At 35.8% G+C, this 17,493-nt stretch overlaps 1 protein-coding gene across 1 annotated transcript; it reads left to right on the top strand.

Moving 5' to 3' along the window:
* The first annotated feature begins 6,237 nt into the window (after positions 1 to 6,237).
* LOC114534663 (adhesion G-protein coupled receptor G6-like) lies at positions 6,238 to 12,177 on the top strand. Its single transcript, XM_028556137.1, has 8 exons — positions 6,238 to 6,322; positions 6,459 to 6,662; positions 7,327 to 7,562; positions 7,719 to 7,871; positions 8,832 to 8,926; positions 9,587 to 10,160; positions 10,515 to 10,633; positions 11,862 to 12,177. The coding sequence occupies exons 2-8, from the start codon at positions 6,509 to 6,511 to the stop codon at positions 12,175 to 12,177; spliced, it is 1,647 nt and encodes a 548-aa protein (XP_028411938.1). The 5' UTR covers positions 6,238 to 6,322; positions 6,459 to 6,508.
* The last annotated feature ends 5,316 nt before the right edge of the window (positions 12,178 to 17,493 follow it).

Raw genomic sequence — 17,493 nt, forward strand, 5'->3', positions numbered from 1 at the left:
CGACTGCATTTTTTGCAGTGTAGTTTATCCTTTTGGTCTTCAGTTATCCAATTTTATGAAAGAAAAGATCAAGAGCTTAATTTTGATATACATATCATTAATATAAATTATGACGTATACTTTTAGGTTATCGATTTCTCGGCTATATGAGCAAAGCTACATACGTATACCGTATATTTATCATTTATAGACCTGGCGTGAGGGAGGTTTGTCGAAATCATTCGACACAAGACCTTCTACACCTTTACTTTTCGCACCGTAAAATATTTTATACTATATATTGTTGGGATTTTGGTTATAGTCCGTGCAAGTGCTGAAAAATTTACCCCTAAAAAGTGACGTGCTCAGAAAAATTTCAATTTTGAACTCCAAATTGCTACAGCTCCAGTGATCAGAATTTCTGCAACCAGGAACACTAACACCAGATTCACATTTAAGAAATGGATTTCGTATCCATGAATATCAGAAGTTAATGAAGTATAAGTCTAGTAACATTTAAGAAGCTCTGTTCCAACGAGCTCGAGAGGAACTTCTTCGTTTGCAAAAGAATTCGATCGATTTCATGACATTAAAACATGCTCCCGTTCCTTTATTTCCAAATTTAGAATTTTTATACTTTAAGATTTCAATTTAACAGATTATTAAAATGAAGGAAAGAGTTCATCTTTCAAACTCCCTAAAATCGTGTCTCTCATTACAGAAATATCATCCCCAGTTGCAATCCCCATTCAATCGTCAACAGTTAATCGTGCAGTTCTGGATGCAAGCAGTGATCTACATGTGCCACCAGAAACTGTGATTTCAACGGCTGTAAGTAACATGTCGACTACGGTATTGTCCGATTTTACTTCAAAAACCATCCCTGTAACACCAAGACAGCTAAGCAGTAAATACCTTGGACTCAATGCCTCCTCCAGGCATTCGGAACTCAGGACCCATCAAGTTTACCATAGAACAGGTCGGTAAATCGTTCATCCCACGCTTTCAATGGCCTAAGAGTGTTGACGCAAGTATGATTTAGCTATATTTTATATCGAAGTAAAAATTCTTAATCTTACTGAATTATTGCAGAAATAACATCAACAATCTCACGTTCCGTTCAATCAACAACAGTTAATTCCGTATCTTTGGGTAAAAATTATTCACAAGTTCTTTCAAGAAATATGATTACAAAGCCTGTAAATAACATGTCAACTACCTTATTGCCCGCCGATGTTATTTCAAAAACGCTTTCTTCACCGCAAAGCAGTAAAGACATTGGACTCATCACCTCGTCCAGGCATTCGGCTCTCACGAACCATCCAGTTGACCATGCAACAGGTGGGCAAATTGTTCTTCCTACGTTTCGAAAAGCTTAAAAATGTTCACGCTTTTAGAAATAAAAAGATTTATAATGTTACAAAATAATTGCAGAAATATCATCAACGGCCTCACTTCCCATTCAATCATCAACAGTTAATTCCATAGCTTTGGGTAAAAGTGAGTCACATGTGCTGTCAAGAAATTTGATTACAACACGTGTAAATAACATGTCAACTACATTATTGTCCGATGTTATTTTGACAACGCTTCCTTTAACGCCAAGTGGTAAACACATTGGACTAAACACCTCGTCAAAGCAATCTGATCTCAGCATTCGTCCGGTTAACCTTCGAACAGGTTGGTAAATTATCCCACCTACAGTTTCAAACTATCGACTCTAGTTATGTTTAGTCACATTTTAGAAGTAAAACTATTTAATCTTACTGAATTATTGCAGAAATATCATCAACAGCTTCACTTTCCGTTCAGTCATCAACAGTTCATTTTGCAGCTTTGAGTAGAAGTGATTCACATGTGCGATTAGGAGATGTGATTACAACGCATGTAAGTAACATGTCAACTACGGTACCCTCCGCTGTTATTTTGACAACGCTTCCTTTAACGGCAAGCAGTAAACACATTGGACTCAACACCTCGTCCAGGCACTCGGACGTGAGGACCCATCAAGTTGACCATAGAACAGGTCGGTAAATCATTTGTCTAAAACTTTCAAAGGCCTAAGGCTGTTGACGCGCTAGCTTTATTCAGCTGCATTTTGTAACATGATTCTCAGCTCACCTGCACATGCACAATGCTCAATGAACAATGCACTATTATGATTAATAACTAGCTATGTAGAAAGGCAGTTGATGTCTTGATCAGAAGAACTGCACAAATTACAAATTGGAAAACATTAGAGCTTGTCGCTGTGTTAGTTTTCGACTATTAAGCTGTCCCCCATACGACCCCGACGATCCTGCTATTATTCAGAAGCCAAAACACATAAAGAAAAGGGGTCGTTTAACAATTTTATGCAAGTAAACGTATTTCATCTCACTGAATTATTGCAGAAGTATCATCAACAGTCTCACTTCCGCTTCAATCATCAACAGTTAATTCCGTACCTTTGGGTAAAAGTGAATCACATGTGCTATCAGGAGATGTGACTACAAGTACAACGCCTGTAAGTCGCATGTCAACTACGGTACCTTCCGCTGTTATATTGCCAACCCTTCCTTTAACGGCAAGTAGTAAGCTCATTGGAGTCAGGACTTTGTCCAGGCATTCGGACCTCAGATTCAATTCATTTGACCATACAACAGGTTGGTAAATTGTTCTCCCACGGTTTCAAATGTTTTAAGACTGTTGACGCTAGTTATGTTTGGCCCCTTTTTAGTAGCAAAATGCTTTAATCTTACTGAATTATTGCAGAAATATCACCAACAGCTGCTCTTCCCATTCAATCGTCAACAGTTGATTCCGTAGCTCGGGTAACGCGGGTAAACGACATGTCAACAACATTATTGGCCGATGTTATTTTGACAACGCTACCTTTAACGCGAAGTAGTAAACACATTGGACTCAACACCTCGTCTAGGCATTCGGATTTCAGGACCCATCAAGTTCACCATAGAACAGGTGGGTAAATCATTCGTCTCAAACTTTCGAAGGCGTAATTAAGACTCTTGACACTAGTTATATTTAGCTACATTTTATAGAAGTAAACATATTTTATCTTACTGGATTATTGCAGACATACCATCAACAGTCTCACTTTCCCTTCAATCGTCAACAGTTGATTCCGTACCTCTGGGTACAAATGTGCTTTCTGAAAATTTTTTTACAACGCGTGTAAATAACATGTCAACTACATCATTGCCCGATGTTATTTTTACAACGCTTCCTTTAACGCCAAGTAGTGAACACATTGGACTCAACACTTCATCAAAGCATTCCGACCTCAGGATCCATCCAGTTGACCATACAACAGGTTAGGTCGGGAAATTATTCTTCCTGCGGTTTCAAAAGCTTGAAATTATTGACGACGGTTATATTTAGTCGCATTTTAAGCGTATTTTTCAAGTAAACGTATTTTTATCTTACTGAATTATTGCAGAAATACCATCAACAGCTTCATTTCCCATTCAATCGTCAACAGTTAATTCCTTAACTTTGGGTACGAGTGATTCACATGTGCACGTTCTATCTGAATATTTGGTTACAACTCCTGTTAATAACATGTCAACCAAATTATTCTCCGATGTTATTTTGAAAACGCTTCCTGTGACGCCAGGTAGTAAACACATTGGACTAAAGACCTCATCAAGGCATTCTTTCCTCAGCGTTCATCCAATTAACCTCAGAACAGGTCTGTAAATTGCTTGTCCTACGGTTTCAAAGGCTTTGACACATTTTAGAAGAAAATTGTTTTATCTTGTGCTGGGGCCGGTTGTATCAAAGCCGGATAGCGCTATCCACCGAATAGTGATTTTTTCAACCGTTCTAAAAATGCTCGAAAGGGGATAAAATTTCAGCTTGAAAGCAACAATTATTAAAGAGGATCTTCAATTTAGGAATACTAAGATTTAATCAAAGTTGTAGCAAATATCGGGCGATTTTGAAGCAATTGAAAAAACCACTATCCGGTGGATAGCGCTATCCGGCTTTCATACAACCGGCCCCTGGTGCTTTGGGCACAAGTGATTCACATGTGTTCCTATCATATGTGATTTCGACGCCTGTAAATAACATTTTAACTACGATAGTGTTACATATTTTTCGAAAAATAATGGTACACATATTGAGTCTCGCCACCTCCAGGCATCCGATACTTTTAGTCTACAAGAAGTAAACAAACAATTCGCTTCACTGTTTCAATACGCTCAAGATGTTTGAGGAATATATTATAGTCAAACGTTTAAGTTTCAGGTTTACGTGTTTGTAGAATGAAATTGTGGAAGAGATATATCGCTGCCATAAACATTTTATCGCATTGTATTTTTGCAGAGATATCAAAGAACGTCGTACTACATACTCGGTCATCTGCAGTTTATCCTTTGAAGACAAATAACTCATATACGCCAGCAGTGTTTACAGCGCCTACGAATGGCATGTCAATTACAGTTTCCTCCGACGTTATTTCAAGAAGTAAATACATTGAAATTAACGCTACATCCAGCAATGCGGAACTCAGATCTCTCAAAAACGTCCCTAAATCAGGTAAGAAAAGAATTTGTCTTCATAATATATTTTTATACACACGGTTTCATAAGCTTAAGATCTTTGGCTGCAGTTTTGGTTATATTTAGGTACTTTTTGATACCATACATTAATACTGTATTTGAGTTATTGCATAAATATTTTCTTCAGTTGCACTATTTTTTCAATCATCTACACGTGGTTAATCCGGTAATTTTGAGGATAACGAATCCACATATGCTACCAGATGATGCGATTACAACGCACGTAAAAATATATTCTTAGACGCTGTCTTAAAAACTCTTCCTGTGGTGTCAAGTACAGCCAGGAATTTTGTACTTGTCACTACAAGAGGTGGGTAAATATTTGGTCTGACGGTTTTTTAGGCTTACGATGATTGAAGCAAATTATAATTAAATTCATAGCTACTTTTTATAGGAGCATAGATAATTTTTTTTTATTGTGTCTTTGGGAATTATTGTAGAAATGTCATTAACAGTCGAAGCTCCAGCTATATCATCCGTAGGTAATCCTGTCGCCTTGGAGACAAGCAGTGATTCATATGTGCCATCACAAGACGTGATTACAACACCTGTAACTAACTGGTCAACTACAGTATTGCCATCCGTAACGCCAACTAGTAGACACTTGCAAACAATCACTTTGTCCAAGCCTTCGGTTATTTGGACTGCAACAGGTAGGCGAAGAATTGGCCGTTCACGGTTTCATAAGCCTTGCTCGTCACATTCTCTAAAAATGATAAGGCTTTTTCGCGCATTTCACTAATCTATAGAGATTTTACTAACTTTACACGAAATCGTACGTCAATTACCTGCAGATAAAGCTCCTAATTAACTATTGCTATCTATTTACAACCATGCATGCTATTCATCCAAGGAAAAATGAAGACTACGTCTGAGCTTGGAGTGTCAACTAAAATTCTGTCTGGTCCTTCTTCGGCAATACTTTCTTTTACACCAAGTAGAAAATTCGTTGAAATCAACATCACATCCAGGTCTTCAGTTTCTTTGTCAACGAACCAAACTACAGGTGGGTTTAATAATAAAGTTATATTGTTTTTAACATTGCACATTCCCTTTTTGGTTGGAATTACAATACAATTTGAATTGATATAACGACAAACGTACGAATGCTGGCTCATAGCTAACGAGTCAGAAATCACTGCTAATTAATGTGACTGCTTTGCGTGTTTAAGGACTCAATTCGATATCTAATTATACCGGTTTGTTACGTAACTAATACTGGCCAAAAATGGCTGTCAAATTGATTAATATTGTCAAACCTTTTGAGTTTTTAATGTTGAGTCATTGAATAACGGAGCTCAGCAGCTCCATTATTGGCATTTTAAAGTTTGAAATAAATCAGTTAAAGACGTTATTTGTGTAACTGTAAGGAATTCTGCTTTGATTGATATTCGCATTGAGCACTTTTGGAGAACTTATATTTTTTTAAGAACTTTTGCAGACATCATAGGCCGAAATACATCCTTTAACAATTTTTACCAGATACTATGAAGTATGAAGTTTTTGTTTTTTTTTAATTATGGCAAAAGTTTCATCGACCGTCGTACAACCTACTCTATCATCTGCAGTCACTCGCGTAGTTTTGACGAGAAATAATTCACATACGCCACCAGGCGTAGTCACTAAAACGTCTTTAAATAGCATATCCACTGCGAATTGGTCTGATGTTAAATGGACAACGCTTTCTGTGACCGAAGGTAGTGAATATATTAAAATCAACGCCACATCCAGGCCTTCAATACTAAGAACTCTACCACTTCCAACGGATCCAGCAACAGGTGTGTAAAGAATCAATGGCATAATGTGATTAATATTTTCCTTCCCATTTTTGTCCTGGGTCAATTTTGAATTGGGAACATCAAGAAGAAGTGCCTACTACTATTACTAAATTCGCATCTCACTGAAATTTTGCAGCAATTTCAACCACGGTTATTCTACCTACTCAGTCATCTACAGTTTTGAAAATGGAAAGTTCACATACACTGGGAAAGGACGTGACTACTGCGCCAGTGATTGACATCTCAATTACAACTATTTCAGCCGTACTTCATGTAACGCCTAGTAGTGCTTTCAGTATCACTTCCAGTCCTTCGGTGAAAACGACGATTTCAACGCAAGGTTGGTAAATTATTCAATGGTTAATTTGTTATGCTCATATTGAAAAGGAATTGTCTATATGAGCTGCACTAAAATTGTAATTTTAACACTTGACTATACTGAAGTGTCTAATTTCATATCTGGCAAGTACATTTATTCAAAAATAATATGCGATGTAACCATTTTATTATTTCAATGGCTTCTGATTGGTTGTTTTGATCACGTGGTATAAAATAGTAAGTAGGTTTTATAATCAATTTATAGCAATATATAAAAACATTTTTATTTATAATAACTTTTGCAAATCATTCGCAAAATATTTCTTAAATAATTCAATATAACATTAGATCTTTTTCGTTTAATATAGAAAAAATAATGAATATTTTCATTCGTGTAACGATATAATTAGAGTGTCTAATTCATCTCACAGAAATATTCTTATCAATGCACATATAAACACTCATTATTAGTCTGTTATTCACTGTGTAAATTATCAGTTTAAAAAAAAACAGTAGATCTTCAGTAGAACACGCGGAACGAATATCAAAATATTTTTCGACCTCGTCCGGCGTTTAGCTTCGCCTTTTGAAAATCTAAATTATTAGTAAAGCAATATAATATGAAGCATATTTGAAAATGTCCCATAAAGCTACAATTCTGCATCACATTTTGCCTGTTTTAAAAGGTTCTTGCTCAAGAGATGTTGATGGTTCACCTGAAGCGTATGGAATTTTTTTGTGGCCAGAAACACCAACTGGAAACATTTCTACGGTTGCTTGTCCCTACAACAACGAGTCTTTCGCCAGCCGTGAATGTTTTTATACAAACAAAAAAGGTGGCGAAAGTGTTTGGGGTCCTACTGTAGCCACTAAGTGCATATTTAAAAACGAGAGAAGCAAAGACATTTTTCGATTGTCAGAGGTAATACAATTTCAGCTAAGTAAGCTCTTCTAGCTTTTCCATCAGCGACAAAATTTAGCCAAGTTTATTTTTCCTGCTGAAACGTATTCAAGCCTAAAACTAACAAAAGAAACAACTTGCCCTTGAACAGTTCTCGAATTTCACTCGAATTTTCAGGAAGAAGTAAATGTTAACAACGTGGTAAAAATAGTCGAAGAATTGAAAAACTTGTCCATTGTTGATCAGAACAGTACTCTAAACGCAGGAGATATCGACAATATCGCTACGGTATTAGAAAATATTGCTGCAGTGAAAGGAAAAGCAAACGAGGTTAGATTATGTTTTTTAATGTAACTGCATTGTAGTTATATATATTTCAACATCAACAACATGTGATCAAGCTAGTGTGATGATTGCTTTGTTCTATGAAGTGTGCAATTGAAGTGAATATTTAGACGTCTATTTCAATCCAAACTTTCTTAACGAAAAGAATAGAATACGCGTAAGAATAAGGGCGATATGTATAATTTTAAAGTTGTATGAATCATGATTATCAAATTATGGACACTGATTGCTTTAGTGACCTCCGACTGAACTTGTAACTTTTTCAAAATCGCTGCAAGATTTTTTTATAATAGTGAAAGATGAAAAAGTAAGTCATAAAGAAGAGACACACTTGAATACTGTTTGTAAAAGCACAAAAGAAAATTTGGTACAAGGGCTTTCCAAAATGAAACATGAAAGGTCATAAAACATCATTTATTTTAAATTTCGATACATTTGTCCAGACATTATTTTACGTTTATAAAAAATATTCTAAAGCAGGCAGATTTTCTGAAATGATTACGTTTTTAATTTTACTATAATTGTAATAAAACAATTCAACAATTACTTACTTCATGCTCGGTAAATGCCCGGTAAATTTGCTTCATGCTCTCTAAATATAAACCATGTATTCATCATCTTTCATTCAGGGACATCCACCTCTTCTTCCGAGAATTGTTAATAAAGCCGGGAGCTTCGACCTGCATAATTTTTGCGCAAAGCGACATTTTACTTCTCTTTCTGATCTCTCAGGTCTCAACCATCTGGAATGAGTTGCTCAAATCCAAAAAAAAAGGGAATGATAAATTCACTTCGGGCGAAAAACATCGCTAGTGGAAAACGGCTTTAGTCCGCAATTATACCTGAAAATCTTGTGCGCATGTGCAAGTCCCACACGCAGCTGCAAGTCTCTGTCGACAACCATTATTTGACAATCAATATAATATGTTTGTGGGTTTTTCGTAGATTTTTGACGATTTCACCGACACAATAGACAATGTGCTTGACAGCAAAATAGAAAATATCTTAAAAGCTCAAGTGGAGAGAAAATCTTCGTCGAGGTACGCGGGTATAGATTAATAATTTGAATTAACCAATAATATTAGTGCCCTATGCAAAGAATAACTAATTTTTTTTCTTTCCAATTCTACCGCATAACGCCAATTAGTTTCCACTTCAGATTTCAGTCCTATTCTGTTGCAAAATTTTGGGCGTGTCATTCAACATTATCAATTTTCAGTTTTGGTATTGTGTAGCGATGAGTGTAGTATAACGGCGTGGAGCGTCTAATAATAGCGCGAGGGTATTAATTCCGCTCGGAGATTAGGAATTACACCCGGAACCCGGGAGAACATAGCGGAGTCCAAAGTTGTCCAAATTCTATGTCATGGACGGCCGACGTTGGGTGGTTTTGTAAGTTATGCGCATGCACGAGTCACCACTGGTAATCAACAACTCTCTCATTGGCTGAAATAGAAAGTTTGCATTTCAATAAGAATGTCAGCTATTTAACTGTCATTTCGTAAACTCTTTTGTAAGCGTTTTGTAAACTTTGTGGAAAATAAAACGAGAAGAAACAAGATGATATATAATATATTGGATGGTAATGCAATTAAGCCTTGCCCAATAAATCTGGAAACATTCAACTCAGCTTTTTTATTGTTTTACTTATCAGTTTATTCGATTGTGTCTACTTTTAATTTAATTTCTGATCTTCACAGGATTGTCAACATTTTGGACAACTTTGCAGACTCATTAGTTGCCGGTCCCGAAGGGAAACTCGAAGCAGACAAAAGAAACTTTGCCATCAACTTACAAACTGTGCTTACGCAGAGCTTTTCCGGACTAAATTTTTCAGGCGTTAACAACGTATCAGGTGAACCAAAAAGAGAAAATAATGGCATCCCACCATCTCTTATGATTCCACAAACAATATTCAACGATTCGACTGTTAATACCAGTGCTGCGAACCATACTGTCATTTTTGTGCTTTATAAAGACTCGAAATTCTTCAGAGTGTCATTGGAGGATACCACGAGAACGTTTGGTCGCTTGAATAGTCTTGTGATTTCTGGAAGGATCAAGGGATTGTCTGTTCAAAATTTAAATAACGCAGTGCATTTTGCATTATCAAGCATCGAAGAAGGCGACACGAACAGTACACTGTGCTCCTACTGGAATTTCACCATAGGCACAGGAAATTGGTCACAAGAAGGCTGTCAGTTTGAAGGTGTTCTTAATGATGGAAGAGTGCTTTGTAGTTGCAATCATTTAACCAACTTCGCTATGTTGATGGTAAGACTATTATTGATCTGATAAGCCCTGTTTAGATAAACTATCCTTTGCAAGTCTCATTGATTCGTCACTTGTTCCTGTGAACAATGAACATTTTTTGTGACGTTAATTTTTACCAACGTGGCTTTAGAAACTTACCTTTCCTCAACAGCTTTTTCTTGATGCTCTTCGTCATTCTCGTATGCAAGAGCAGCCTGAGCAGTGAATCTCCTTGTTAAAACGCTGGTGCTAATAGCATTTAAACAAAGCTCCTTAGTTATATTATCGTGTATAATTAAGGAGCTTTGTTCAAAGCTATTCACATTCATTCGCGTATGATATAAATGCCTTGTGTTTTTTATCACACTTTCTCAGGATGTTTATCCAGGAGAGAAAACGGTACACGATAGAATACTTGGGGTAGTGAGTTATGTTGGATGTGCGCTATCACTGGTCGGGCTCACATTTACAATAATTACAATACTAATATTGAGGTAAATATAGTTAGGATTACTTTGGCATACATCGTTCATTCGTGAAAATAACTGGATGTCCAAAAAATTTATGTTCACTTTTTGATATGCCGATTTAATCCTCAATGCAACACGATTTAGGCAATCTTAGAAATGTACTAGGTTTGACCTAATATGGTTGAGGAAAAATTCCTTACGACGGCTGTTTACACGACATGCAGTTTCTAAGTAGGACCCCAACATTCCCTTTAACGGGATAAAAAGATCTTTAATTGCCTTCCCTTTAAAACCATACTCATCAGTTGGATGGCTTAGAGCGGACACTGACCTGCATACATTAGCATACTAGTTTATGTATGATCTTGCTATGCATTTATATTATTCACAAATTATATTAATGATAAAGTGAATATTAGTATGATAAGTTAAAAAAACACTACTACTATTATAAAAACAGATCAGTAATAGACCCTTTGCACATGACGTCACATTAAGCATCTGTAGAACAAATTAGCATAAATTTTGCAAAAAAAAGGTAAATTTGGAGAAAAATACAGAATTATTTACTAGTTTGAGAAAGTTTGCTTTGTTAACTGCTTTTGATCGCTATATAAACCTTCACCGCTCGAAAAACGATTATTTTCAGTGAAACAAGAAAACATCTGAGGCCGGTTGTATAAAACACTTCAACTACATTCTGCATGGTTAAATCCTAGTTAACTCAGAAATACATGACTCTGAATGGCCAATTCTGTCCTAAACTATAAGGGGCCGGTTGTTCGAAAGGCGTTTAGTTTAAACGGTGGTAAATTAAAAATGGAAAACAAATTATCTATTTATTGAACAACAGAGCTGAAATAATTGGATGTAAATAGTTTAATTTTCAATGGAAGTACATATTATATGCATAAGATGCATGGTTCAGTCATTCACAAAATATATGAGCGTATTTTTAAAATTTGGCTTATCCACCGTTTAAGCTAAACGACTTCCGAACACCGGTCCCTGGAGGACAATTTTTAATGATTATAACGTCAGTGTGATGGGTCTATAGGAAGCTGCAGTCGTAAAAGAAAAATCAATATTAATCAATTTAAGAGGAAAAATATATCTATTTTATCGGAATTATTTTCTTATATTTTTGCATGTATCTAGACTTCCGGTTACAAAGAACAGTTGCATGAATAATGTAATTCCTTTCCACACTTCTTTCGTCTATATGACAAATTATTCTTTTTTTCCAAATTAGGGAACTTCGAACCCAACTTCCAAGCCAGATTTTGCTGAACTTCTGCATTGCTTTGTCGTTGACGATAGTCGTATTCTTAGCGGCAGCGGAGGAGTCGAAAACGTCATCATTAGCCGGCTGTCGGACAGCGGCCATTGCGTTGCATTACTTCTTGTTAGCAGCATTCTTGTGGATGGCGGTAGAAGCGTATAACATGTATCGAGCATTTGTGATTGTCTTTGCAGATTCGCATCCATCCAAGTTTTTGATGAAGTGCTGTTTGTTTGCATGGGGTAAGAATTGTCAGAATATGGATCATTATTTCAATGCAAGCTAATCTCAATTTATAACAATACACCCTTCATTGTACGTACAGTACCTACCGACAAAACGACCGGGTTGTTTTTTAATTTGTTTCTTCGAATTTTTGTTCATTAAATTATTTATCAATTAATTCGATATTAACTCTGCGTACGATTTTTGAATGCCTAGTTTCTTTCTTTATGATTTTTCTGTTGCATGTCTTTATAACTCCTAATATTTTGCACAACTATAAAAATTTATCTTGGCTGAAGAAATGCGAGAAGATCCTCGCTTGTCTCGTCTGTAACCAAACTACTTCACAAATGTGGTGTTTCGTTGAGGCTAATCACGAAGTGTCCCAAAAAAGCGGAATCCAAATAAACAATTATGTGAGACTACAATTATGTGACACCATCGTTCACAATGACGTTATTATTATTCGGTAAAGTTTAATACTAAAAATTTCTGTTCTACCAGAATTTTGTATATTTTGTGCACTAAACATAAATGCAGGACAAACCAAAACCCAAAAAATGTCTTTGCTGATTTTTTTTAAAATAATTTTATACCTATGTGAGTTCTATTTTTTAAGGAGACCTATATATTACTACACTGGCGGTCAAAAAGAACTGCTCAAAACAAGTTAAAATGCTCTCAAATGAACGTAACTGTCCCTCTAACAATATATACTAGCAAATATAGACTAGATTACATGCTAAGCTATATGAAATATTAATATTTTGTTGACCCTCCTTTGGCTTTATAATTGATGACGGCCTTACACCGGCGTGGCATACTTTCTGTTAAGGTGGTAATCTTCACGGTGAAAAGAAACTCATCCTATGAACAGTCTTTACAGCAACGAATAAATCATGGACGCTTTATAAATGAATTCCTTTCTTGCACTATCCCTTTGAAATTGTCCCACAGATTTTCAATAGGTTCAAGGTCTTTTGACTGTGCTTGCCAATCCATTTCTGTCACTCCCTCTTTCTGAAACCATTGTTTGACAATATCTTGGAAGTGTGGTAGGTTGCGTTACATTATTGAAATATTGTTTGGAATAAGAGAATTATACAAAATGCCTTTGAAGCTCTGATATATTTGCTTGAGTTCTTTTTTATGAATTTATATCTAAACAGTTCTTTTTGACCGCTAGTGTACAATAAAAGATAGATTGCCATGATTCCTGTTACATACGATATAATAGCAACATTTGAGCAGTTCTTTTCAGTTGACCGCCAGTGTATAACAGTAAACGATTTTTAACGATAAAACCTACGGAATGTAAAGTAATTCTATAATTATTTATGGTACGCTTTAGGTTCTCCAGGAGTAATCGTAGCGATAACAATGATAGTGGCACTGGAAAAATATGGCGACAAAACTTAGTAAGTATAGACTACATGATGTAGACATGAACACCGACAATATATAATAGACATTGCTCTTCTATAAAAGAAGCTACCTACTTTACATTTTCAAGAATGAGTTTAATAAGCTTTATGCCACCGGAAATTAATGTCACAGCTCACTATAGACCCAGTGTTTTGGGGTGCAAAGAGTTCGCATCGCCATCCTTTAACCAGTTTTCTCGACTTGTGAACCATGGCAGGAACCCATATAAATTATACTGCTCAACTTAGTTTTGGTATCTCTGGATCAATATGACGTACAGTAACTCAATTGACAATAAATTACTTAAACTTTAAACCACAGCTTTCATTTGATTAATAAAAAATAAAACAAACATGATTTGACTGAGGAAAACTCCATTTTTTTAGTTTTAGATTACATGGCGTGCCCTTTATTGTGGCGTTTTTGACACCAACAATTCTCGTTCTTGTTGGTAATATCGTGGCGTTCTGTTTTATCATGCGATCATTGCTCACCGCCGGTAAAAAGGCCACCTCAGACCACAAGGAAACGGGCATTTTGCAAGCTAAGCGGGGAATCGCGATTATGGTGCTGCTTGGTTTGACCTGGCTTTTCGGTATTCTTGCGATTGGTGATGCAAAAGTTACGTTTCAATACCTTTTCTGCATTTTCAACACACTTCAAGGACTGTTTGTGTTTCTCTTTTTCACCGTTCTACCTTCTGGAACAAGACGAAAACTGCAAAAACTTGGCAAAGGTAAATATTCAAAAAGAAGCAAACTCGAGCGTAAGAACCTAAACGGTGGAAGCATTCATTACAACAGCAAGGCTTACTCCAGTGAAAATAATACGTTTTCCACCGGCATGAGTGAAAATAAAGTTGCCGAACTGAGTATAGCTGTTGAAGCCTCCTTGGATGGTATCATTGAAAGGGATACTGGCGCTAAAGAAAATTACATAAACTTCACATTGGACGAGATTCCGGAAGAGGTGCGGGAGACTTTCATTGGGTACATCTGAGAAAATTTTCGAAGGAAAATTAATTCAAATACCCAGCGCTAGTTTAGCTGTCATGGGGTAATAATAATTCCTGCTGTATTCAGTATATCTCGTTCTATATATCTAATTCAATATATCTTCTAAGCTACAAGCATTTCGGCAGGATGCGGTTTGAGCATTATTTTAAAACACATAATCGCAAATAAAACGTATACCCTATCGTACTTTGTTTACTTATATATTCGTTGTCATGCTTGTCAAGTTGGCTTTCTGCTTATAATTATATCAATACTAAGAAATATTTACAACTTAAAATATTCATATCATTATCTCGTAATGGCTAGCCTAAATCTTCAAACTGTAACTTCATCTTACGAATTAACCTAAATTCACTGATAATTTTAATAAATTAATTTTTTGCGACGCGTATACAGGGTGTCCCAAAAAAAACGCAACCATGCACTTAAATATGCAAGAATATTAATATTGTTTGGGTTTGCACCATAGTTCAGCTAAAATGACTTTTAACATTGTAAATGAAGGATTAAGAGCCATTTTCAATTCCCAGAGGTGCTTATCTATTGCGCTTTAGAGCTGTATTAATGTTCTGCATATTTAAGTGGTTGCTTTTTTTGGGGGGCACCCTGTATATTCAAGTGCTGAATGGCACAAAATATATATACGAATAATTGACATCGTGCTTTGAGATTAAAAGTAAGCTTGGCTAATTGTTAATAAGTTATGTAAACATTATTAGTTACATCACAATATTGTTTGCCTGAAAATGACAGTTTTAGACAAAAAATCGGCCTTTACAGTTGAAATACTTCAGTCGTCTCCATATCTGTCATTATCTGTCATATAACACCCACACCGATGCATCTTCAATGGCTCCCAGTGAAATTCCGGATAGACTTTAGAATCTTGCTAATAACTTATTCATGGCTTTGCTCCTGAGTACTTAAATGAACTGATTCGCGTAAAAGCACCATCTAAATATCATCTTAGATCGAACAATGAATTACTACTCTCACAGCCAGAGTTTAAATCATTAAAAACGTTAGGTGCATGACCGTGCTTTTATATCAGCGGCACCCAATTTATGGAACTCATTACCAAACAACGTCCGTAGAGTAAAAACAGTGAGCCATTTTAAATAATTGTTAAAGAAACATCTTTTTAAGATTGCTTTTTTTTAATTAGGTACATATTTTAATTGTTCCTTATCTTATGTATATACACTTGTTTTATAAATTATGTAATGCGCAGGTGAGCATCTTCCTATGGAACTTCGCGCAGTATAAATCTAAGTAATAATAATAAATTAATAATAATAATAATAATAATAATAATAATAATAATAATAATAACATGGGAAAAAAGTCACTAGTGCTTAATTGTGATTGGGGGTTATATTATTACCTAGTCGTGTTCTGACGAAAATCAACTATTTCGCAGTGTCAAGCATATAACAGTATACTTGCTAATAAAGACCCCCGTTCACACGGGATACCGGAAGAATTTGAAAACGGAAGAATATTCTACCGTCCACACGTATTCAGCGCTTTCGCCCACTGAAAAACGGAAGAATCTGAAAACGCTGTACCGAGTGCCGGAAAAATTTGAAAACGATGACGCATCAGGCATCAACACGTTACCATGTTAATGACTCATTTAATGAGGCCTGTTTCAAGCCTTGCATGTGCATGGCTTATGCTCAACTTTATGATGCTATATTGGCGTCAACTGAGTCTTATTTGGCTTATCAGTTTTCATGGTGAGTGAAAGGCTCTGCGAATCCTTTTAAGTATTTTACGCCAGAAACATGTCGAAAATGTCGGAATATGGTTACACACAGTTTTTTATACACGACATGCATTTAATATACTCAAGAACTATACAGGGTGTCTAAAAAAAACGCAACCACTTAAATATGCAAGAATATTAATGTTGTTCGGATTTGCACCATAGTTCAGCTAAAATTACTTTTAGCATTTCAAATGAAGGATTTTCAATTTCATTTTCAATTCCCAGAGGTGCTTATCTATTGCGCTTTAGAGCTGTATTAATGTTCCTGCATATTTAAGTGGTTGCGTTTTTTTGAGACACCCTATACTTAGGAGTTCGGGCTTGTCGTCTGTCCAAACAAAGTTTTCATTTTTGTTTTTCGTTCTGCATTTGGTAGATTTTTGTTTTAAATTCGACATCCAACCCGTGATATACGCGGATGGAAAACATGACGGTGTTTTGCAGGATCAAATAACTTTACGCTTATATCGTTTTCGGATCGTTTTTATGTTTACGCGTGGATGCGGCTTTGTTTGCATTGTTTGATAGTGATTTATGCACGGTTCCAAACATTTTGTCTGTGTTTGAAAAAGGTTTATAATTTTATTTGCCGTGGATTTAGACGCCAAACAATTGACTTTGGCCTTTAGCGCTGCTAGTTCCTGCTTTAAAAAATATTTTCTTTACATTGATAATGATTTAATATAATTTCATCTCCTGTGGATTTAGGCGGCAAATAATTAACTTTAACCGATGCACAGTCGATTAAAATCACATAATTATTGTATTAAGAGTCGTGCAAGAGTTTCATCACGAACTTTATTTTACATCCTGTTTTGCAACCACGTAATTTAATTAGATTTTGAAGCAACCAATCAGATAAGACCATCTATACATTCGTTCAATTTTCCGCCAATCACAAGCTGGCAGTCCGGAGAGAGATATACGCTTATATATCTGCGCCCACGCATATAATGCCATAAAGGAAATGTTTCGCGGAAAAGACTGTCCGAAAAAGGAATAACTCTAACTGCGTTAACCACGACGAAAGAAAAGCAAATAATTAGTGCAATAATTACGACTGGAAAGAATGTATCAATCCCGATATCCAAGTGTGGAAACTGCAGTATTTTTACTCTTATGTCTGGGTGAGTGACGTAAATAAATTTCGAACTTATTGTTTTAC

The sequence above is a fragment of the Dendronephthya gigantea genome, unplaced genomic scaffold (genome assembly GCF_004324835.1).
Source record: "Dendronephthya gigantea isolate DGI-Jeju-01 unplaced genomic scaffold, DenGig_1.0 000104F, whole genome shotgun sequence".
NCBI classification, from domain to species: domain Eukaryota; kingdom Metazoa; phylum Cnidaria; class Anthozoa; order Malacalcyonacea; family Nephtheidae; genus Dendronephthya; species Dendronephthya gigantea.